This window comes from Schistocerca cancellata, chromosome 1 (assembly GCF_023864275.1).
Source record: "Schistocerca cancellata isolate TAMUIC-IGC-003103 chromosome 1, iqSchCanc2.1, whole genome shotgun sequence".
Lineage (NCBI taxonomy): Eukaryota > Metazoa > Arthropoda > Insecta > Orthoptera > Acrididae > Schistocerca > Schistocerca cancellata.
In genome coordinates, this window is record NC_064626.1 from 653,192,222 (window position 1) to 653,218,783 (window position 26,562).

General features: G+C 41.0%; 1 protein-coding gene across 1 annotated transcript in view; it reads right to left on the reverse strand.

Moving 5' to 3' along the window:
* Positions 1 to 21,740: 21,740 nt before the first annotated feature.
* The window catches only part of LOC126183495 (uncharacterized), a 56,475-nt gene continuing 51,653 nt past the window's right edge, over positions 21,741 to 26,562 (reverse strand). Inside the window, exon 3 of the mRNA XM_049925530.1 lies at positions 21,741 to 22,256. Within this exon, the coding sequence (XP_049781487.1) occupies positions 22,239 to 22,256 (18 nt within the window). The 3' untranslated portion in view covers positions 21,741 to 22,238. The remainder of the gene's footprint in view (positions 22,257 to 26,562) is intronic.

Consider the following 26,562-nt stretch of genomic DNA (forward strand, 5'->3'; position numbering starts at 1 on the left):
ACATTTCTATTGATTCTTTAATGACGCTGTCCCAATAGCTCCCGGCTCGGCACAGCACCCTGGTGTTCTCGAAATCAAAGGTGTGGCTTTCTTTGATGCTATGTTCAGCTATAGCAGATTTCTCTATCTGTCCAAGTCGGACATTCCTGGTGTGTTCCTCGCACCTTTTTGAGATGCAGTGCTGCGTTTGTCCAATGTACTGTACACCACATTTGCAGGCAATATTGTATATAACAGGTGTGTTGAGTTTGAGTGGGTCTTTATCTGAGCCCAGCAGCTCTTTCGTCTTCGGCGGTGGTCGGAAGACGGTATTTATGTTTGATTTTTTCAGTAGCCTCCCGATTTTGGCTTATATGGGCCCCAAATATGGAAGAAAGGTGAGTCTCTTGTTAGCTTCCTTTTTCTCTTCTTCCTGTTCCTGAAATTTGTCAGCCTGTCTCCTCTTGAAGGCCCTACCAATCCGAGAACTCTTCGCCAGCTGTACATGCCGGGAAAGCATACATTCACATTTACGACACCTCTATGGGGAGGAGATGCTCTGCAGCTTCAAGCTGCTGCAGAAAGAACGCAACAGGAAAGCCAAATTGCTCAGCTCACTGGCTATCCTCCAACGTTGCCAAGACAAGAACATCTTGCCATGATATGCGGAATTAAGATATCCTGTGAAAACGAAGAAAACCGAATGTATTTTACGGCGAGCAGGAATGGCCATTGTCAGGGAACGTATTCACTACACACGGCAAGAACTGGACAAGAATGCACGCATCCTGATCGCATGTCACCTGAAAATGGCAGAAGCATTACCAGCACACACTTGGGAGTGGGTTGACTGCAGCTCTCACACCGACAGTGAGGTGCAGAAACGGCATGTTGCTGCAAAACAGATAAGTAAATTCAACAGACACTCTGGAGCTCAGTCGACCCAGAAGGTGACAAATAGCACCAGAGCTATTGTATATTTGACAGATAAGGTGCTAGATGCAGCCACAACTTCTGTCCTCACGAAAGGATTGAACTTTGCACCTGTACCAAGGACCATACCGAAATGGGACATCATCAGCAGCGTAGAGGAAGCAATCCGGGGCCTACCCAAGGAGGAAGATAAGCAGATCCGAAGGCTTTAAACATTTCCTCCATTTTCCTGGTTCTTACTGGCATATGATTAAAGTTATATTCACTTTAAAACCAGTCTTCTCCAACTAACTACTGTCATGACAGTGGAGATACCTTCCTTTAAAAAAGAAGATATTCTGAGCACAAAATTAATTTACATTTTAACTTCTCCACAATAATAAATTCGACTTCAACACTGCACATGAAAGTTCACTGCTTGGTTCACACCATCGTGATGGTGACAGGAAACCAGATCACAGTCCTTGATCAATTGTGCTGCTATTGGTAGTTGGACAGTTAACATTATTCTGCTAGTTGTTGCATCATAGTTATGTACCAGATGAAACAGCAGTAGCCCTTTGTGGTCGTGGCCACCAATCTTACAAGTCATAGACATTAATTATTGTGTGTCACAATTGTTGTTGATTAATTTTGGTAGTGTTCAAAGATAAACTATTTCTTCTCAAATTATTTTACCTGTAGTGCTTATAATTACTTGTGGACTTCGTCATAATATTTGGCTGTTGACTCAGTGGTCAACAACAGCAATAATTTCCAGTAAATCTTGAAGAAAAAAATAACAATTCTTTAATTGTTCTATTTTCTGCTTATAATTTTTTTATTTGTCAAGTTCATTCAGTTCCAAGCAGTAATTGTTCTGGGTCCTTTTATTAGGGTATCACATTGTGACATTTCTCGATTTTGCAGGATAATTTGTTCGTGATCTGTAGTTACTGTCATATTCATGACAGTGGATACTAAAAAGCTCTGCAGTAGACACTGGAAGTATATAACTCAACATAACAAGCAATGGCATAAGTAAACATGACATTTCTCCAATTGATGTGATGTATATTTTTGCAATATTATAAAATTCCCTTTGTGACAGACAATACTTTCTCAAGGAACATTACAATAATAAGTTGACTCTCAGTCTCAACATAAACATCAAATTGAGAGATTGAAATACAACCACAGAATAAACAGTTTTTGACAGATTTCTCTGTACATCTTTCATTCACTGTGCCACCAGCAGTAGTGTCACGGTGTGCTCTTCACTTGGCAGCACACTCTGCTTCTACAAGCTGGGACGTTGAAGCGTGGAACAAATGCAATGTGCAGCAGGTACCACAACTTGTGATAACAGTGCAGTCGTTATTCCACTGTGAAGGTACATGGTTCACATGCAAAGACAATGACAAAAACTTCCAAACAATTTTTGATTCCAAACTATTTGAATAAGAAATGGTTCCAACTATCGCAATCATCATTCGTCAGCTAGGTAGATGCTGGGTAACATATCAGTCGACCGGAGTGATATGTTACACCACACTGGAAAGTGTCTCCCACTGAGACATAAGGCTGGAGGTTATTTGGAGATGAAAGGGGAAAACCTTCAGGCACTGTTGATGATTATATGTAAATTTTAGGTGGAAGGGGAAGGAAGGGAAGGGAAGGGAAGGGACTAGTGATGTCAGCTACATCGGGACTTTATGCAGAATCAGCGACAAGTGAAAATGTGTGCCTGACCAGAATTCGAACCCAGGATCTCCTACTTACTAGGCAAGTGCGATTATCTAATACACAACCCGGACACAGTATTTATTGCAACTACGCGGACTATCTTGGTATGCCTCTCAGCTGACACATACTTCCACCTAGCACTACTTATCTGCAGTCCCTGTCCCTTTCCTCCATGCTCACTACTCTGAGATTCCCGCAGGAGGTCAGACATATTTGTGCATCTACATTAAAGAATACATTTTCTATCAACTAAGTAGCAGAATGCATCGAGACGACTGGGACAAGATCGACAGCATCACTCACAGGAGCATGCAGAACGAACTCGAGCGCTGCACCGAGCGACAGAAGAAAAAGTTTGAAAGATGCCGGAAGCAGACCGACAAGGCGACTCCCGACATGTCACACACAGTGGTCAACCTCACTGAACGACAATTGACCGAAGAGGAAGTGTCTGTTCTTCAAAAAGGAGGGAATTTCGCTATCATCCCGAGAACCATACCTATGGAGGGCCCCATCATTGCCAACACCAAAGCAGCCATTCATGCCCTTCCTTGTGAAAGGGCAGAGGAAATACGCACGGAAACAGCCAGGATACTGCGCCAAGCAAAACCACCAGCTTGCAACCTGAAGAAAGAAGAGGTACAAGCCATTAAGAATCTCAACGCCGACAAGATTATATTGGTACTGCCTGCCGATAAGAGGAATGCGACCGTCGTAATGAAGACCGAAGATTATGAGCAAAAGATCCGAGACCTATTAGATCCGACGACGTACCGAAAACTAAGCGCAGATCTGACGCAATGTATCACACGGAATACGAATCGATTAATCAAGGCGTCTTCTCTGCCGGCGGACATACAGAGAAACCTGCGCAACACAGAAGCCCTACCACCTCAGCTGTATGGATTACCCAAGATCCATAAGAACAACGTTCCACTGAGACCGATCGTTAGCGCTCCTGGATCACCGACATATAAATTGGCAAAACACTTGGCCTCTCTGCTCCAGCCACACGTGGGGAAGACTGACACATACATTAAGGACTCAGGACATTTCATTGAGAAGCTGAAGAATCTGAAAATTGCACCAAACGACATCCTGGTCAGCTTTGATGTTGTTTCGTTATTTATGAAAGTGCCACTCAGTGATGCTCTGGAGCACATCAGTTCCATTTTCCCGCTAGACATCAGAAAGCTCTTCCATGCATGTCTCACCACGAGCTATTTCACGTGGAATGGCGATTTCTACGAACAGCTGGAAGGCGTCGCCATGGGTAGTCCTCTCAGCCCAGTGGTGGCCAACTTCTTCATGGAACAATTCGAAGCACAGGCACTGGACTCGGCGACTTGCAAACCTAAGGTGTGGTACAGGTACGTCGATGATACTTTCGTGGTATGGAGCCATGGTGAAGAACAGCTCGGTGACTTCCTAAGACACTTGAACAGCCTCCATGCCAACATAACATTTACCATGGAAGTAGAAAAGGACAAGAAACTGCCATTTCTAGATGTGCTGGTCACAAGGGACGGCGAAAACCTGGGACACAATGTGTATCGAAAACCGACTCACACGGACCGATACCTGCACAAACTGTCAAACCACCACCCGAGCCAGAAAAGAGGCATGATTAGTATGCTCGTAACGAGAGCAGGGCGAATATGTGAGCCGCAACACCTCAAACGAGAAATGCAACACCTGGAAACTGTCCTGAGGAGCAATGGGTACTCCACAAATTATATTAGAAGTGTAACTGAGCCAAACACTCGGCGAAGTAAGGAACCAGAAAAAGAAATGTCGGGTACGGCCTTTCTGCCATACATTCCCAGAGTAACGGACAGAATCGGCCGTATATTGCGCAAACATGGCGTAAAGACGATTTTCAAACCGACAAGGAAGATCAAAGAGTGTCTTAGATCGGCGAAGGAGAAAAGAGACCCACTTGCAATGTCGGGAATATACCGCATACCATGCACATGCGGAAAAGTTTATGTCGGAATGACTGGACGATCCATTAACACCAGGATCAAAGAGCATAAGCGACATTGCAGGTTGAGGCAGGTGGAGAAATCGGCCGTGGCAGAGCACGCACTGAATGAGACCGACCACGTAATAAAATTCGCTGAGACGGAAGTTCTGGCTGTAGAGAACCACTATCACACGCGCTTGTTCAGAGAAGCTGTAGAGATACAAAAACACGCGAACAGTTTGAACAAGAAAGAGGAAAGCCTTAAGGTAAACGGATCCTGGCTTCCCGTACTGCAGCGAATGACCGTCGCAGGTAGCAAGAGGAGAACCGCACCGGAAATGACCGCGGAGAAGCCCTCGGACGTTGGCGTGCCAGGTACATATAGTCTGCGCCCGCGAGCTTGGCTCCAGTTCACCACCGGCAATGGAGGGTGAAGCTTTGACAATGCCAGCCACTCGTGCTGGCAAAACGTCAGAAAAATCATTAGATGAACATCGGCCGAAGAACCCGAGACAGAAGCCAATAGGCAGTTTGTCTACATTAAAGAAGGTGGATTCATTGCCCATCGAGGCAAATCAGTTATATGAGTAAGTGGTGTCTGTTCTTTCAGACATGTCCGAAAAAATAAACATCACGCATTCATATAACTGTTGAAAATGTTTCAGAGATTTCATGTCTTTAGGAAAATTGAACTTTAGTGTAGAAACTGAGTCACCAGAGTTCATTTTATAAAGTAATGTTTTAAACTTGGAACTGTACATTTGTATATGGTATTGACAACCAACATATCCATGAATGTGACTGTTAAATAATACTGTAGAAGTATATCAATGGATAAACTAAGAACTTAAATAATTTATTTTCTGAAAATAATTATTAAAAATAATTATTACTCTGGAGAGAAGAATATTTGTGTCCAATATTGTAAACTAATAGGCTGTAGGACAGAGCATTGTGAAGTGACATGAGCCTAACTATGGCAGATACCTAAAAAATGTAGAGCAGGAAATGTTTACTGTGTAAGGGAAACTCTTAAGATATCTACAGATAAAAAGAAAAAGCACTTGCAATATTGGTTAGTGTAAATGTAGTTGTAAATATACTTAAATTCATTGCACCTGAGGAGATAAATTACTTTCTGCCAAAATAACCTTAAATCTGACTGAAAAGTAGCCTAATGGTATGGCATATGAACAAGCAGTTGCCTTGTGTGTCTATTCTACAAAGACTATTTTAGTCAAATGTAAACTTCATAATACAACCAGTGATTTGAATGTTTTTACAATTTTTGGGTAACATTATATTCTATATGGATTGAAAGAAGACAAAACAGAACCTAAGGAAAAGAGTAATCAGTTTTGTTGCTTGAGATTACTTCTTCTAAATAGTTTCAGGTCTGTGCACATATTTATTTTACAGTATACAAAGTTTGGTAATTAAAATGAATTATTCTGGCAGCAGCATGAAAAAGAAAGGAAGATTAGCGATTAAAACTCTTTCAATCATGTTGATAAAGATGGAGCACTAGGATACAGAAGATAGTTAGCCATGTCCCTCTCAAACAAACCATCCCAGCATTTGCATCATCAATCTAGGCACACCACAAACAACGTAAATCTGTATGGTAGGACGTGGATTTGAACCATGCTTCTCCCAAATGCAAATCCAGTGTTTCAACCACTAAGCCACCTTTCTTGGTGGCAGGAAAGGGGGAACAACTATCCGTCATCGTCGTCGTCATCATCATCATCAACAGTAAATCTGTATACTAAGAAGTATCTCAAAAAACAATATGGTATGAAATCAGCTACAACTTTGGTAAAAAAACAAAAAATCTATGGGAAACCACAGAAAACCAACACTTGAATTAATGGATGGGGATTTTAACAACCCGAATGAAAGTCTAGCAAAATAACTGTTGTACCACTTCAAAGGATGTGAATGACAAAGTGTGTTATTTCATATGTACATATCACAAAGCAGTTCTTGGAAATAATACACTCAGAAGAAACTATAAAAAAACTGTACTAACCAGTTTTCAAGAAATTACTTTAGGGCAGGAAAATGATAAACGTTACTGGCTCCAAATTATTGTTACACCACAGTTAGCCAGGTTGTGGAGAAGACACAGGGCTCAGGAAATTCCCCAGGCAGTAGAACAAAAAAAATTCTAATTTTTAGAGTTAATCTTAAATACCGAAAGACTTCTAAAGATAATAAAGAAGGGACTAACATTATAGGGGAAAATATCTTTCATATGGATTTGACGGAAATGTGGGGGCACTTGACCAGACCATTAGATCAAAACGGAATGTAGAGAGCATAGAAAGAGCTTGGAGATAGTACCTTAGTTGATGAAACAATATCACCAGCCAGATGGTTAGATTCACATTCCTGGAGGGTATAATGCTCACCACATCTCTGGCATTCAGTAATTCGCATATGCTTCATGGTTGATGTCAATGTTGGGAACTTCAGGGAGGTCAATCTTTGTTGGCTGGGTATTGGTTTGGTGAACACTGGGTTGCTGAACTGGGAACTGGTGAATACCACCAATCTTTTTTTAACTAACTCTGTGCATGCTTCAGTGGAATGTTGCATCACCAGGAAAGCTTATCTTGGCTTAAATTCCAGGATGGTACAAACCTATTTATTAAGAATACTCAACCTTAAAGTTTGCCATATGCTGCTGGTTAGAACCTGTTGCACAGCAGTAGTGCAAGCCTTCCCCAGGCACATAGGGGCTCCTTCTGGCTGACTACTTTCCCAACTGCTTGTGGTATGCAAATGGATCTTACAGCAACTTCAAACACTCCCATCTGTTCATGTGGTCTGTTGGGAAGCATCACTACATAGCCCACATAGGGACCTTCTGTAGTTAATCCATCTGAAACGTCTGTCAGTGATAGCGAAACTAATGCCAGTAACTGACCGCATCACATTGTGAATAATGTTTTCATCGTTATTAAATGCACATTTGAGAAACTGTCACCTTTCTGCATTCATAAAACACTAGAGGGACTATAGTTCTGGTACAATATGGTGACAAACTGTAAACTGTTTTTATTTCTGATAGTTACAAAAACAGACTGGGAATATAAAAAGTATTTTTCATGGAATGGAGCATTTTCCTCTCCAGTACAAGAAGCGTGAAGCGTGTGTATTATTCCATCCTTTTAAGAATGTCTGAAAAACTTTAGTTTTTACTATAGGCATGTAAGGGAAGCAGGAAATATGCGAACACTTGTTAAGGACACAAGTATTCTTCACCAGTACACAGATATTTTACGTAACATGTGCAGGGTATCCATTGGCACTGTAAGTATCTCAACATAAATTGGGTCGACTACAAATGACAAATGAATTATAATACAACAGCTATGGTTTGAGTTGCACATTACACCACCCGTACTGTTCAATGCACATGATTGGACAAGTTTGGCAATCAACAGTTGTATCACTGTTTGTTAGGTAAGCCCATCCACCCTGGGACTGGAATAATCGGTTTTTAATTTTCCTGAGACCAAAATCCACAGAAGAAGCAAAATTATATTGGTTTTTAATTGTCCTGGGACCAAAAATTGCACACAAAGCAAAGAGGCATTGGTTTCTAATTGTTGTGAGACTAGTGCAAGATTGCTGCTTATGCTGTCCTAAAAGAAATGATTCCGTCAACCCACACCACAGAGTCACCTTTGCAGAATGAAGTGGTACTGGTTGATGTGCATGTGGATTTTCCCTTGCCCATATTCTGCAGTTCCGTGTACTGACGTGTGCTTGGAGATGGAAATGGGCTTCATCTGTCCACAGAATGTTCCAAGGCCATTCATTGTCCATTTCAGTGTGAGCAAGAAATCCAGAGTGAACATCTGTCTTGCTGCTGATCAGCAGGAAGCAACCCCTGAACATGGGTTATTACGTATGGGTAGCAATGCAGGCTGTTTCGTAGGATTTTTATGCACCATGCTCATAAGCATGTCCAGCACTCGGGCAATTCTCTGTGCACTGCTTGTTCGTACGCCACTACTTGACCCTTCCTGCAATGCTGCAGCCACATCTGCAATAGACGTCAGATCAACTGCTTTCCTCCTCTTCCACATTGCATTTCAAAAGAACCTATATTTTTGAATTTTGTAATCATTGTCTCCAGAAGTTTAGCAGACATCAGACCAAAACCTTTTTTCATACCATTGAGTGTCTGGAAGTTGTGCATGGCTACTACTGCACAGCCACTGTTCTTGTAAGAGAGCCCTACCAGCAGAGCACGATCCTTCATGGAGACAGTCCTGTTAGGAATCTCGGATGCACACTGAGAAGCAGCAGTGCACTGCGCATCTGTTGGTGTACATATTCTGAGGCTTACAGCACCATCAATCTGGTCAAATTTTCGTTTTTGTCCCATTATGTTTCACCCTGCACCAACAATATGCTTTTCAAATCTGATGTCATTCTACGCAGTGGTTCTCATTCTCCAGTGTTTTGAAACTGGAACCTCAATTATGGCCACCCTGTGTATACACTTTATTCTCCTTTGCAAAAGTATTGTCAAAAGACTAATAATTGATGATATAGGCTGTCATTTAATTCCGAACTCTGAAGCCAGGACATGCAATGCAGCTTTTCAGCATACTTGTTTGGGACATGCCCCAAATCATGGACGCACAATAGCCAGGTCTTTAGCACCCATACTAAAATATTTCAGGTGCTTATTGTTATAAAATTAACAATAAATAAAGTTGAAAGAGTTCATCCTCTGTTCTCACCCAGGTACGTGTGCTAGAGGTACCTCTACTGTTACTCTGCCTGTCCCCGAAATCAGTTTGTTGTGGGATATCTCCTCCCTCTTCTTCATTAGACTAAGTATTGGTTCCTAGGCCTTACTAAGGATGTAGTCTCTATCACAGCTGATCAGCAGTCCTGTGATGGTACATACTTTGACAGTATGCACCACAATGATTTGCAAATTCTGCGGCTACCTGCAGTGTCCGAAGAGCATAAGTCTGGAGCTAACATCTTGGGCTGCCATTAATGCCTGGAGAAGGGTTTTGGTGTGACAGCATTATTCTCTTCGTGCGTAGAAGTGAATGACTAAACACTGCTGCTGAATAAAGAGGTCACAAAGGCAGCTCGGCAAGCAGCGAGAAGCTGTTGACGTCATCGGCTGCGCTGTCAGCCACCAAGAAGTTTTCTCTTGCGGTCGGTTTAGTATGCTAGCTCGTGTGCAGGCAAGCAGCCACTGACAGTCATGTGTGGGGGGTGCTGCTGTTTTGAGCTCAAAGGGTAGTGGGGTTATGAATAGCTGCTGTTGTACAGAATACTAAGCATATCTTGTTTACATACAGCACACCTCCCTTGATAGTAATTGACCAAATTTGTTATTTATTGTGGGGCTGCTGTATTTGTATTTGTACTGTATACCTTGTCACCGCGCCCTCCAGTTGTGCTTGCTTCCATGTGCTGTTTATTTAGGACATGGGGCAGTAACCTTTAGGGGATTGAAGTGCCAATTGGTAGTTGTATGAGCTTTGGGTGTTATTCTGACACTAGAGCTTGACTAGCTTTTCTGCTTTAGAGTTAATTCTTGACTGATTCTAGTTAATTAGACTTTCACTTGAGAATTTTGGTATGCACATTAAGTGCCATTCAAGTAATAATTGAAGCTTGACCAGCATTTGGCTCAGTGGGCTAAACCTTGTCTTGATTTATGAGTACTGTAAATGATGAGCCTGTGCCTTGTGTAATCTCATAAGTGACTGTTGACTTTTTTTGTGACTAGCGTTACTGCTATATTTTAGATTACAAGGGTGGTTACACCCATACTGTGGAACAATTGTGAGTATAATTGGAACTGGAATCACACCCTCTTGAAGTGGGAATGTCTATTAGCGATATAAAGATAATTTTAAAATGTGTACATGTCTCTCAACCCAGCACCACTGTTCACCAATGACCAGTTCCACTACATGTTCCCTTACTCAAATCTTGATAGATTCTTTAATGACACAGTCCCAGAAGTTAGATTTCTATGTCAGAATGTCTGTATGGTCGTAATTCAGTCTGTATAATTCTGAGAGGCAATGTTCAGCGACTATTGACTTGTTAGGCTGCTGCAATGTGGTGTGCCACTGGTGTTCTCGGCAACGATCTTTGACAGTATGCACCACCTGACCTATATATACAGGGTGTTTCAAAAATGACCGGTATATTTGAAACGGCAATAAAAACTAAAATACACCGTTTGTTGCAATATGCTTGGGACAACAGTACATTTTCAGGTGGACAAACTTTCGAAATTACAGTAGTTACAATTTTCAACAACAGATGGCGCTGCAAGTGATGTGAAAGAAATAGAAGACAACGCAGTCTGTGGGTGCACCATTCTGTACGTCGTCTTTCTGCTGTAAGCGTGTGCTGTTCACAACGTGCAAGTGTGCTGTAGACAACATGGTTTATTCCTTAGAACAGAGGATTTTTCTGGTGTTGGAATTCCACCGCCTAGAACACAGTGTTGTTGCAACAAGACGAAGTTTTCAACGGAGGTTTAATGTAACCAAAGGACCGAAAAGCGATACAATAAAGGATCTGTTTGAAAAATTTCAACGGACTGGGAACGTGACGGACGAACGTGCTGGAAAGGTAGGGCGACCGCGTACGGTAACCACAGAGGGCAACGCGCAGCTAGTGCAGCAGGTGATTCAACAGCGGCCTCGGGTTTCCGTTCGCCGTGTTGCAGCTGCGGTCCAAATGACGCCAACGTCCACGTATCGTCTCATACGCCAGAGTTTACACCTCTGTCCATACAAAATTCAAACGCGGCAACCCCTCAGCGCCGCTACCATTGCTGCACGAGAGACATTCGCTAACAATATAGTGCACAGGATTGATGACGGCGATATGCATGTGGGCAGCATTTGGTTTACTGACGAAGCTTATTTTTACCTGGACGGCTTCGTCAATAAACAGAACTGGCGCATATGGGGAACCGAAAAGCCCCATGTTGCAGTCCCATCATCCCTGCATCCTCAAAAAGTACTGGTCTGGGCCGCCATTTCTTCCAAAGGAATCATTGGCCCATTTTTCAGATCCGAAACGATTACTGCATCATGCTATCTGGACATTCTTCGTGAATTTGTGGCGGTACAAACTGCCTTAGACGACACTGCGAACACCTCGTGGTTTATGCAAGATGGTGCCCGGCCACATCGCACGGCCGACGTCTTTAATTTCCTGAATTAATATTTCGATGATCGTGCGATTGCTTTGGGCTATCCGAAACATACAGGAGGCGGCGTGGATTGGCCTCCCTATTCGCCAGACATGAACCCCTGTGACTTCTTTCTGTGGGGACACTTGAAAGACCAGGTGTACCGCCAGAATCCAGAAACAATTGAACGGCTGAAGCAGTACATCTCATCTGCATGTGAAGCCATTCCTCCAGACACATTGTCAAAGGTTTCGGGTAATTTCATTCAGAGACTATGCCATATTATTGCTACGCATGGTGGATATGTGGAAAATATCGTACTATAGAGTTTCCCAGACCGCAGCGCCATCTGTTGTTGAAAATTGTAACTACTGTAATTTCGAAAGTTTGTCTGCCTGAAAATGTACTGTTGTCCCAAGCATATTGCAACAAACGGTGTATTTCTATCGCTGCTCGTTTAGTTTTTATTTCCGTTTCAAATATACCGGTCATTTTTGAAACACCCTGTAGCTTGGCACATTGGCAGGGTATATGACATACCTCTTCCATAATCTGAGTTCATCTTTGACAGTACTAAGCTGGTGGACAGAAGACTGTCTTCACTTGGTGATTCCACAGAATTTGTTCTATATTCATAGACAATGCACCATGAAAGGGAATAAACACAATCACCACATCCTCCTGAGACTCCTCTTTTGTTTCTGCCTGTTGTACAGTGGGTGTAGCACATTTGGTTCACCAAATTTGCCACTCTGTGAAGTCCTCCTTCCAGAACACTGTCCCAGATGTTGAATTTATTGGTCGAGACTTTCACTGCTAGTCATGGTGTGAGCTGTATGTACCAATGTTTTGAGCACCTCATTCCTCAGCATCAGGTGGTGACACCTCTTTGCAGACAGGTAATGGTCAGTGTGTGTCTTCTTCCAACACATACTGTGGCCCAATATGCTGTCTGCTCTTCTTTTTACAAGGATATCCAGAAGTGGGAGCACTCTATGCACATCAGCTTCCACAGTAAAACTTATGTTCTGTTTGAGGAAGTCATTCAGCTTGTCTTCTCCCTGAGGCCATATAACAAAGGTGACGGTAACATACTGGAAAAAAGTGGATTTCCTTTGGGCTGATTCCAGGACTCCCTCTTCAGAATATTCCATACACATGTAGGCAACAGCTGGCAAAAGCCGACTCCCCATGACTATCCCTTCTGTCTGCTCAATAGTAGCCACCATTTGAAAGGATAGTATGTCAATGTTTACATCAAGCCATGCCTAAAGTGTAACAAGTCCCTAAAACAGGCATGTGCACGCGTGTCCACCCACGCACCCACACTACAACAAGGTTTACAATTAGCTCTAAGACTTGCATGGAGGAATTCCTTGGAAAGATCCAAAATAGCACAACAGATAAATGTGGCGCCTGATCACTGGATAGAAAAAAAAGATAAAAGGATGAGCTATACACTCTGTCACAGATGAAAACCTTATACTGGAGTCAATACATTACACAATACTTTAGAAGTTTTACTGCACTTGCCTTATCATGAGCTAAAAATAGAGGACATGACACTGTATGAATTTGTCTACTCTGCATCTTGTCCAAATATGAAATGCACTCAGTTAAAATGTGGCACACAGCGATTTGCATACCACAGGAATCAGACGGGAAGATCTACCTGTGGGGATAAGGGCAGTGTCCTGTTCAGTGGCAGGTCAGGTAAATCATTTCATTTTAGTGGCTGGTAGGAGACTTGCCACAGCCAAACGGTTGGCTTATTGTCCCTCAGAGTCAGTCAGTCAGTTCTCCTCCCTAAGTTGCATGTGTGTCTGACTCAGGAGTGAGGTAGGCTATTGGCAAAGGAACATTGTGCCACAGTGTTTCCTGCAGGTCTCATTGGGTGCTTCGCCTACTTTTTCTTCAGAGTCCCATGTGCCTGGATACACAGCAGAAAAATACAAGTTGAATAAAGCAGACATTACAAATTTAAAAATGTATTCACGCATGAGGATGTTGCCGTACAAATATTTGACCACCACAAATGAGAGATATCAATAATAGTGCCCCAGTATGAAAAATGATTAAGAACACTTAAAGCAAACAAGGCACCAGACACTGATGGATTTGTTACATTTTACATTGAATGCACTGCAGAAATACTTCCTTTCCTAGCTTATATTTGTCAGGATTCTCTTGTGCAGCAAACAGTCCCACAAGACTGGAAAGGGAACAGCATTTCACTCCTATTTACAAAATGGGTAAAAGATTGGAGAGAGAGAGAGAGAGAGAGAGAGAGAGAGAGAGAGAGAATTTCAGACCAATATTATTTATGTAAAGCTGTTGTTTTATCTTTGATCATATTCTAAGTTCAAACATTGATGTTTTTGGAGGAAAACAGGTTTCTCTCAATCAGCACAGATTCAGAAAAAATGCTTGAGTGAAAAACAGCTTGCTTTATTCATACACAACATTTTGCAAACAGTAGATGCAAGTGAACAGGTAGATTTCATCTTCCTATATTTATGATAAATGTTCGATACTGTACCACATTTTCAACTACTAACCAAGATAAGATCATATGAAGTATCTCTGCAAATATGTTATTGACTTGATGAACATTTGGCCAATAGATCCAGTATGTTATTCTGGATGGCCAGTGTACCTTAGAAATGGGGGAAAAACATTATTTTGCCCCCAAAAAAGTAAGAAAGGACCTATAATGTTCGTAATATACATAAATGATTTACTGTATAGGATTGGCAGCACTATAAGATTGTTTGTTGACGATTCTGTTCTCTAGAGGAAAGTACTGCCATTGGACGATTGTAAGAAAATGGGGAAATACTTGTACACAGGTCCCAGTTGTTGTAATGAATGGCAGTTCTCTGGGAATGTAGATAATTTTAAGATAATCTCTATAATGAAGAGAAAGAATCCAACAGTGTCCAATCACAATATTAATGGCGAACATTTCCAGCATGTCACATTGTATAAGCATTTATGAATAATGCTATGAAGTGGGATTATTTTAAATCATTATTAGGTAAGACGAGTGGAAGACATAGATTTGTTATAAGGGTTCTGTGAAAATGCAGTAAGCCTGTAAAGGAGATCATAAAAAATTTTCCAGTGCAATCAATTTCAGAGTATTTTTCTAGTTCTTGGAGTCCTTATCAAGTAGGCATGACAACAGACATCTAATTAATACAGATAAGTGCTGCTAGGATTGTAAAACATCAATATAGTCCATATGTACGTTTAACAGAAATGCCTGGGGAAGTTTAATGGGAATCCTTGGAAGAAAGACAACGTAGCTCTCACAACATTCTATTGGGCAAATTTAGGCAACCTGTATTCAAAGAAGACCGTACAGCCATTACACTGCCACCATTGTATACCTCGCACAGGGATACTGATTTTAAGACAGAGAGATTAGGGCACATACAACAAAGATAGGTAGTGGTTCAACATGGAGATGGAATAGGAAAGAAAAAGGATAAAATTGGTATGATGTATACTCACAGTCTCACATTGTATAATGGGTTGTGGAGTATACATGTCAAAGTAGAAGTGTTTCCTGTACCGTCTGCTTGGTAAATTTGCTGCAGTGTCTGTAGGACACTAATAAAACTGCAGCAGATAAACTTTTTGCTTTCAAGACCTCATCTGCTCATTATCTTCAGGATCATTTGCAATTATACATTAAATACTATGTATTCATTGGGGAAGGCAAATCCTGATGACACAGTCAAATTAAAGCTGGTATGCACACCTTCTCAATATTTATCAAAGCTGAAATAATGCTGGATCTCTTTAGGACTCAGGGTAAAGATCCAATGCAAACTTTAAAATCAGTCACACGCATATCTAAATGCCTTAGACACACTGTCCAGTGAGTGCACCAAGGTGGAGGTTCCCTGCTGTTTTGGGGTGGCATTATGTGGGGCCGACGTACGCCGCTGGTGGTCATGGAAGGCCGTAACGGTTGTACGATACGTTACTGCCATCCTCCGACTGATAGTGCAACCATATCGGCAGCATATTGTTGAGGCATTCGTCTTCATGGACAACAATTTACGCTCCCATCGTGCACATCTTGTGAATGACTTCCTTCAGGATAACGACATCGCTCGACTAGAGTGGCTAGCATGTTCTCCAGACATGAACCCTATCAAACAAGTCTGGGATAGATTGAAAAGGGCTATTTATGGACAAATTGACCGACCACTCTGGGGCATCTACATTGAATCGCCATTGAGGAGTGGGACAATCTGGACCAACAGTGCCTTGATGATCTTGTGGATAGTATGCCATTACAATTATAGGCATGCATTAATGCAAGAGGATGTGTTACTGAGCATTAGAGGTACCAGTGTTTACAGCAATCTGGACTACCACCTCTGAAGGTCTCGCTTTGTGGTGGTACAACATCCAATGTGTGGTTTTCATGAGCAATAAAAGAGGGCAGAAATGATGTTTATGTTGATTTCTATTCCAATTTTCTGTACATGTTCTGAACCAAGGCGATGCAAAACTTTTTTTGGTGTGTGTAGTACGCAGGTGTCTGTGGTGTGGATATTATTTTACAGGCTTGCCGCACCACAACGATTCCCCACCTGATATTAAGTGGCAGCTCACCATCTTCAATGCATAAGCCTGGTACAGGGCTGGTTCTAAAGGCTCTGGCAACTAGCCTAAATTCCTTGAGATGGACTGTGTCCCATATTTTTAAATAGGAGTCTTTCAGACCTGTAAACCATGCACCCATAAACGGCTGAGATTGCACAAATCTCTGTAAAACTGGAGAGGACACGCTTGGTCTGCACCCCGCGAACTATACCCAACATAAAAACTAAACTAAACTCCGCCTGAACAGGTCATGAATGCCCAACAATATCGACTGGCCACTGTGTCATCCTCAGCCCACAGATATCACTGATGCTGATATGGAGGGGCATGTGGTCAGCACACTGCTCTCCAGGCTGTAGTTCAGTTTACAAGACTGGAGTCGCTACTTCTCCATCAAGTAGCTCCTCAGTTTGCCTCACAAGGGCTGCGTGCACCCTGCTTGCCAACAGTGTTCAGCAGACTGCCTGGTCACACATCCAAGTGCTAGGCAAACCTGGCAGCGCTAAACTTCGGTGATCTGATGGGAACTGGTGTTACCACTATAGCAAGGCTGTTGGCCCTACATCCAACATATCTCCAAATATTTAATGATTTTAGAAACTGTTTTCATGTCCATAAGGCTTAGCAACCAGGTGACCTTAAAATCAAATATGAGGCTCAGTAACCAGACACACAAGCACACACACACGCGCGCGCGCCCACACACACACACACACACACACACACACACACACACACACAGAGAGAGAGAGAGAGAGAGAGAGAGAGAGAGAGAGAGAGAGAGAGAGAGATCTGTCAGTTGAAAAACTAAAACCTTTTTTCCTCCAACCATTCTTCCTGCCTTCTAATTGTCAGTTGCAGGTGATGAGTAGTTGTTGCAATGGAGAAGGAACAAGAGAAACTTTGGACGGGACTTTTTATTGTCACTGTTACAGTGTTAATAGCATGGCCACAATCACACCTGAAACACTACCTTGAAGGACACCATCCTCCTGTTCAGATTTGTCAGAGGACAGCTGACTCAATATTTCCAATAATGTGGGGTGATGAAGGAGACATAAAGAAGGGAAAATAACCTTGAGAGCCTCATTCATGGAGTGATCTGGGGATATTATGCCTGCAAATAGTGTCAAATTCCTTCTCTCTGTCAAATATACCTATTGTATGAAAGTGTGTTGCATAGTTGCTTCTGGGAATCATATTAGAAAAGTGGAGTGATACTTTAATTTGGCAAAAGTCGTAGAATTTTAATTTTCTGTTGTTTGAGTGAAGTCAAGAGTAATACTTTATTCAAAGCTACAGCTGAAAACATACCAGATTGTTTTTCGTCTGCATCTATGTAGTATTTTTATACAGTTCTATTGTTCCCATTAGATTTTGTCACTAAAGTTACCTGTTTTCTGTGTAAAGATATAACACATATTAGCTTATTTCAACCACACAAGTTTTATATTAACAAACTGCATAGTAATAAGGTTCTGAATCTTGAAAGGCCTTGCAGCTTTAAAATGTAAATTAACGGCGGGATCATGGTTTTGAATCATCACTACATCAGCATTTCATCTACTGAATGGCTTCCACACCATATTGGTAATACGAAAACATGTTACAGAATCAGAGTAATTTCACCAAGACCTTCTCATCATTTGTTTCTGTTCTTTTACTTAAAAATCTGCCACATTCATTCTTACTGGGCTCCAATTCACACACAGTCCATTTAACTGCAGTTTGCCCTACCAAATGACACATTACACTGGCCTCAACACTGAAATACATTTAATGCATTATGCCCCCATTCATTTACACATTTTCCCATGTTCAAACACTGGATTCACATTTGAACACAGCCTGTACATTTTTATTTCCTTTTGCTGAGTCTAGTTTACTCCCTTTCAAAGCTGACCTTTTCAACAATAGATTGTTCAGTTTGATGAGGGTTATTAGTGCATTGTCACTCATATGGGAATGACAAAGTGGATCAAAAAGCACATGTCACACTAATCACACACTGAGGTTCTTGTGCTACACAATAACAAGGATTTGATGCCTGTGTTACATCTATGTATAAATATGTGTACTATTATATCCCCAAAAGTTGGTAGAACCCCTAAATAAAATCGGGGGCTTCATGTACAAGACACCATTCAGTAGCATAAAAACTAAGTATGGTGTTATCTTTAATGCATGCATGCATTTACTGACAATCACAATCGTCTTATCCCTAACTAAGTTGTGTTGTGTGTATTTAACTCTAACATTTCACAATGCTTAAAATTAGTCTCGCTGACAAATACCGTATTTACTCGAATCTAAGCCGCACTTTTTTTCCGGTTTTTATAATCCACAAAACCGCCTGCGGCTTAGAATCGAGTGCAAAGCAAGCGGGCGGAAGTTCTGAAAAATGTTGATAGGTGCCGCCACAACTAACTTCTGCCGTAGAATATATGTAGCGCTACACAGGCATCCTTTGTAGGCACAAAGATAAATACTGGCGCCAAAACCTCTGAGTCAGTAAATAAAATTAAAAAAAAAAAAAAATTGGAAGACGAACATTTTTCTCCGCCCGAGTTTCGACCACTGCATTTTCATACATTATCCAACGAAGTAAATACAAATTCCGTATTGTTCATCTTCGAATTTCAATGTACTACGAAAATCCGACTGGTAATACTGGGATTTTTGTCAATATGGCCAACTCTACGTTCTGAATTTTTTCCTACCTGTGAGAAGAGATGGTTGCTAATAGGAACCTGATGAAATGTGAATCACATGCAGTATTCTCTTCACCACAAGAATAATACGAATATAAACATTTTGCCATGTATTCTTTCGTGTTTGCTTCTATCTCATTTAAATCCTGTCTGCCAAATAAGCTACGAAACTAGAGTGAGACAACAGCAATCGCGGAAGAATATATGTATCGTGTCATGTTTATATTTGTATTACTCTTATGCCTAATAGTGATACAGTCAGAAATGAAGCACGGCAACTGACTAGATTTTTAAATCTAAGATGACTAATTTCTGTGCAGAATTTGATGTACTAAAGAAGCGGCCGCAAAGATTTTCAAACGGAGAAAAATTTTCGCCAAACTTTCGTTCAGAACATGTTATATCATACGCAGTCTATTATTTGGTTCTTGTTGATCATTATCAAAGAAAGCAGCAGTGTAAGTAACAACAAATAGCAGTCTCTTGCCATTGTTTCGCTAATGTGACGATTCCTCTCTTTTTTTAATTGTAGGCGGCGGTAGCGCGCACAAAAGCAAGCCATGCCGCGAGCAGCGACAGGCCGTAAACACGCACTATCAGAATGCGACAAACAATGCATGACACAGTATAGTAATGCATTTTCACCTTAGAGTGACTGACGTAAACACCTATAACATTGAAAACGGCACTTATCAGATCAAAGCAAAATAAGCAATCGATTCAAACCAGACGAAGCACGTGAAAAAGGAAGGGTATCCGTATAAATACGGACGGAGCGCCTGACGCATAGCAATGGCTACCTGGTAAAGCTTAACTGCTAAGCTTTCGACTCGAACCAAACTACTGTAACTGTATCATCGTTCATTCGACCTAAATTGTGTCTCATATTACAATGGACCAACTTTGTTTCGATTTGGAGGTGCGGCCTAAAACTTTTCTCTCCCCTTGAATTTCGAGTCTCAAATTTCAGGTGCGGCTTAGATTTGGGAATTTTTTTTCCCCTTATTTCGAGTCTCATATTTCAGGTGCGGCTTAGATTCGGGAATTTTTTTTCCCCTTATTTCGAGTCTCATATTTCAGGTGCGGCTTAGATTCGAGTAAATACGGTACATAAAATTTTTATGTCATAGGTGTCACATGTTTTCAACTTATTTCTCACTTCCTGATCTAAATTTGCCACCCTGATGCACAGGACAGTTTTGTGGCATAGAAAGATTGCTATTCTAAGCTCCATAAGCACTACCATCCTGCCCAATGTTTACCAAGTTGTATAAGAAAGTACAGCATGTTGACTGTTGCAGAACCTGGTAATAAATGTAAAGATATATCCAAAGTACTAGAATCTGTCTTTGTAACCTCAGATCAACATTTATAGGATATCTGCCCTGTCACTATTTAACTCTATATGCTGGAATCAAGTACACCATGAATCTGATTTCTGTATTTTAACATTCTATTGAAGGTATCCTACATTTCACATTGATACAATTTTAAAACTGAGGACACTGCGAGCCTCATCTATTACCACAACCTTTTTTCAGAACACACACAACCATTTGATATGAACATTATGGAGGAAACATGCATCCTCTTATGTAGTAAAATATATTAATTCTAGAAAAGGAATATTTTGTTACATTTAATTAAGTAAACCTGTTACCACAATTATTATTCTAGAAAGAAAACTTTCAGTTGGGAGAGTGTGCACACTGAAGTGCACTTCACTCTGAGGCTAAAGTCGAGTGCGCGACCTGAACTATTGACCAAATATTTGCCTTTCACCAGTATACCTCTAACAAGTGAGAATGTCTCAAAGACTGATGCAAAGCATCAATCCGACACTATCTCATACTTTCAAACTATACATAGTGTCTTCTGCACATCTTGCTGGCTGACCAGTCATTGGAGGAAGGGTTACCAGACAATGGCACAGCCTTAATGCTAGTTCCAGAATGAAGCTTGCACTATGTAGCAAGGTGCACACTGAAATAAACCTGGTTGGCCTTAAAATTGTGGGCTGGACTAAGAATCAAATGCAGATATTCATCTGTGATGACAATGTTGCACCTTCATAGTTTGCTACAGTTTTAATCTGTCACACAACTCTGGTAACAAACTGGTTTGATGTGACTTCTGAAATTTTCCCGGTGTATTTCTTCTTCTAATAACTTACGGTTATGCAGCAGGATTCCGTCGACATTCTGCCATGATAATGCGCGAAATTCGGCATAAATACCGAGATTGCACAGTAGTTGTGTACTCACCTGATGATGGCCGGACGTCTCTGGGCCGAAATATTGTGGCAGAATGTCAACGTTATCCGGCTGCATACCCGGAAAATATTAGAAGAATAAACGGGTTGTTAGCAGCAGCAAGGTAGGATGAATAGTACTTGATTTTTTTTTCTTTTAATACATTTCTTCTTGCAAAGCTAATGAAGAAATAAAGAAAAGACTACTGAAACCCTCTGCCACACACCGTCAGGTGGCTTGCAGAGTATGGATGTAGCTGTAGATGTAGAGACCAGGTGATGAAATGGGGATATAACTGAAGAATATGTACAAAAGTATTAATAACACAATATTTAAGTGATGTCAACTTTTTTAATTATCATGCATAAATATACAAAACATTAATGGAAAACTGAACAGATGCATCATGATTGAAGCGTTAAATCTACATTAAACATGTAGCAACTTATTGAAAACAGTCACAATTAAAGTTGTTTACCATCTTACAAATAAAACATTATTTTAGTGATCTTATTACAACTCTCTTTCATTGATGTTTAGAACTATTATCTCTGCACAATAAAACAATCGAGAACTGAAGTTTCACTATCACACGAAGAAGAAGAAGAAGAAGAAGAAGAAGAAGAAGTAGAACAAGAACAAGAACAAGGAGGAGGAGGAGGAGGAGGAGGAGGAGGAAAATATGCTACGTAACATTAACAAACAAGACTACCTACATTGTTCGGGACTGTGAGACTCATTGTGAAGCATACATATACCAAGGAATAAACAAATATGATTATAATTTACTTTCAAACATTTTGTGTATACAAACTATTTTCATTCCTGATACAAGACCCACATCCTCAGTCCGATGTATGTAGCTGTAATACAAATTGCAAAAGAATGTTAGCATGCTTCAAGATCCCAGTACAGTACTGAGTGTCAATAATAAATATACACAGTAATATCCTTAAATCATTAAAATTTCAATGTAGGGAAGAATAACATTACAGAATACACCACGGAGCCACAATTTGAGAGAGAATTCACCAGTTTACAAAACTATAACATAGCCAGCCTGGATGTCTACCTGAATACAGAAGTATATCTAAAAACAAAGATGCTGTAACTTACCAAACGAAAGCATTGGTATGTTGATAGAGGCAATAACAAACACAAACACACACACAAATTTCAAGCTTTCGCAACCCGCAACACGTGTGAAAGCACCCATGTGATTTACCAACTGACCTGCTTACACTGTGAAGCTTTCTATGTGGGAATGACCAGCAACAAACTGTCCATTCGCATGAACGGACACAGGCAGACAGTGTTTGTTGGTAATGAGGATCACCCTGTGGCTAAACATGCCTTGGTGCACGGCCAGCACACCTTGGCAGTGTTACACCGTCCGGGTTATCTGGATACTTCCCACTGACACCAACCTATCAGAACTCCAGAGATGGGAACTTGCACTTCAGTATATCCTCTCTTCCCGTTACCCATCAGGCCTCAACCTCCGCTAATTTCAAGTCGCCGCCGCTCATACCTCACCTGTCATTCAACAACATCTTTGCCTCTGTACTTCCGCCTCGACTGACATCTCTGCCCAAACTCTTTGCCTTTACATATGTCTCCTTGTGTGTGTGTGTGTGTGTGTGTGTGTGTGTGTGTATACCTGCCCCTTTTTCCCCCTAAGGTAAGTCTTTCCACTCCTGGGATTGGAATGACTCCTTACCCTCTCCCTTAAAACCCACATCCTTTCGTCTTTCCCTCTCCTTCCTTATTTCCTGATGAAGCAAACGCGGGTTGCAAAAGCTTGAAATTTGTGTGTGTGTTTGTTATTGTCTCTATCAACATACCAACGCTTTCGTTTGGTAAGTTACAGCATCTTTGTTTTTAGATATATTTTCCCAAGTGGAATGTTTCCCTCTATTATATGAATACAGAAGTACTTTCATAAAATTGATTCTAATAGTTCTTTCCACCATAATCTGCAATTTGGAAATTTGTGGTAAGATCTTCGGTCCCTAAGCTTACACACTTAATCTAAGTTAAACTAACTTATGCTAAATGCCCGAGGGAGGACCGGAATCTCGGATGAGGGTAGCCGCGCGGACTGTGAGAAGGCGCGTCAGACCGTGCAGCCCATAACCTGCCTTTGACTGTTAATCTAAATAGCAGTACAGGGAGATTGCATCCTCAAATGGCACTTGAATTTTAGGATGGAGCATCACAGAGCTGTGTAAGTATAGATAAACATATATATAGCTTAATTAACAAATTTCTATAAATAATGATAATCTTCCTGGTGCATTATGTTACAAACAACAACCTTATACACAATTATAAGAGCTTTGTAACAACGGCTCAAAATTAACATGCCCCTAAAATTACAAAAAGTTCAATTTATTTTATGACAATTATAAGCATCCACACGAGCAAAGAGGTATGTTGCATTAAAGTATGTTATAAGCCTCTTAGTATATCTTGGGATTTTATTTTCTCTTATATTAAATGCGTAAGTGATACTAACAATATAATGAGAAGGACACACGACCACAGTCTCTGGCAGCCGGATCCAAACTGCGAGCAGCAGCGCATTATGGGAGAGGCAACCTGTTGGGTTTAAGGAGGAGACTGGGTTGGGGAGGGGAGGGATAGCAGGGTAGGGATGGGGGACAGTAAAGAGTAAAGTGCTGCAGGAAGTGTGCAAGGAAGAGCTGGAGAGTAGGGTAGCTATGTGCAGTCAGGAGGTTAGACAGAGGGCGGGAGGGTAGAGGCGGGGCTTGTGGAAAAGGAGAGAAGTAAAAGGACTGGGTGTGTTGATGGTATAGAGGGCTCTGTAGTGCTGGAATGGGAACAGGAAAGGGGCTAAATGGGTAAGGACACTAACGAAGGTTGAGGTGAGGAGGGTTACAGTAACATAGGATATATTGCAGGGAGAGCTCCCACCTGCACAATTCAGAAAAGCTTGTGTTGGCAGGAAGGATCCAAATGACACAGGATGTGAAGTAGTCACTGAAATGGAGAACACTGTCTTGGGGAGCGTGCTCAGCAACAGGGTGGTCCAGTTGTTTCTTGGCCTCAGTTTGACGGAGGCCATTCATAATAATAATAATAATAATAATAATAAAGATTTTATTGTCTTTAGGCCATTACAGCAATTGACAACGTCAAATGAAGTTACAATTTATAATACAGTGTGATAAGGTATTGACTACTGAAATATTTTAGCTTATATTACAATAAATGTACAGTGGGTCATCTGTCGGATTACTGCGTTTTACAGTTGAAGAATTCATTGATATCATAGAACGGGTGGGCAATAAACCATTCATGCAGTCTTTCTTTGAATGTATGTTCAGGAAGATCCTGTATGGCATGTGGCAGCTTATTAAATAGCTTGTGTCCTGTGACTTCATAGCTATTTATTGATTTTGATAGTCTGTGGTAAGGCGTGTATATGTGTTTGATGCTTCTTGTGTTGTAACAATGTACATTTTCTCTACGTTTCACATCTTGTAGGTTCTTCTTCGTAAAGATTAAGACATTGTATATATAGAGGTTTATTACAGTCATAATTTTTTGTTTAGTAAATAAGGGTTTGCAATGAGCCTTATGTGAGGAATTTGTAATTATCCTAATGGCTTTCTTCTGCAATAATAGGATGTCATGTATATGACTACAGTTACCCCACAAGATAATGCCATAGGATATTATACTCTGGAAAAATGCAAAATAAGATGATCTGATGTATGTTTCAGGTACACAATTTCTGAGTTGTCTTAATAAATAAATTACTCTAGATAGTTTACTACTAATATAGTTTACATGTTGGCCCCAGGATAACTTTTCGTCTAAATAAACTCCCAGGAATTTAACAGAACTAGGGTCATCAGATAGTGGATTTTCTCTTAGAGTGAAGATTATCTGCTGAGTTTTATTTTCATTTAGCAAGAAACCATTTGCTCTGAACCAATATGCTGCATGAGTGAGTGTATTTTCAGCACAGGTTTTAAGATCATTAAGATTGTTACTGCTATGGAGAAAAGTCGTATCATCTGCATACAATACAGTGGTGGATCTAATAAACGAGGGGAGGTCATTGATCATTATCAGAAACAGGAAGGGCCCCAGTACAGATCCCTGAGGCACACCTACTTTAACATTTTCTATGTTTGACATTTCCTTACCAACACAAACTACCTGTTTACGGTTGTTGAGATAAGCTTTTAATAGTCTGAGACTGTTTCCTTTGATGCCGTAGAATTCTAGTTTCTCTAGCAGTGGCATGTGCTCAACACAGTCGAAGGCCTTGCTTAGGTCACAGAATGAGACCTGAGCAAAGCCTTTGTTCTCAAAAACTTTGAGGATGTAACTGACTACCATGTTGATTGCATCAATGGTCGACAGATTCTTCCTAAACCCGTATTGTGTAGCATTAATTATTCCTAGGTTCTCAAAGTGAGATGATAATTGTTGGTACATGATGCATTGTATTACCTTGGAGAATGCGGGTACTATTGAAATAGGCCTGTAGCTAGATGGAGAGTCTTTATCTCCCTTTTTGTATACTGGGACGATCCTAGACAGTTTTAACTCATCAGGAAAATATCCCTCAAGCAGATAGACACCTTTTTGGTTGTTCTATAAAAACACGGGAGAACTGCCGGATGTCAGTAACGTCCTGCCACAATATTTCGGCGCAGAGTCTTCTGGCCATCTTCAGGTGAGTACCACTGTAGTAGTAGTAGTGGCAAGTACGCGCTGAGCTCTGCTATTTAAAGCTATACTGAGGTGACATTGCGCATGTGCTGCTCAGCGTGCACGTTCATAACAACTCCGTGCACTGCTCCTCACGCCCTCCACTGTGAAAGCTTGGCATATCGATATCAGGTTGATTTTCATCTTTATGCAGATAACTACATTGACTACGAAGTTTCTCTATAACAGGATTCCAAGCAGAGTTTAGCTGATAACCGATATCACGATTGATGAGAGTCTCATTGTCAGACAATCTTATTTCCACAGATTCAATGATAATTGAGCTCCAAAAGTTTGATGTATGGACCAAAATATTTTTCGTCGTCATAATTAATAGAGTGGTCTGTGGAAATACAATGTTCGGCAATTGCAGACTTGGTGGGTTGGAGAAGGCGAGTATGCTGTTGGTGTTCCACAATG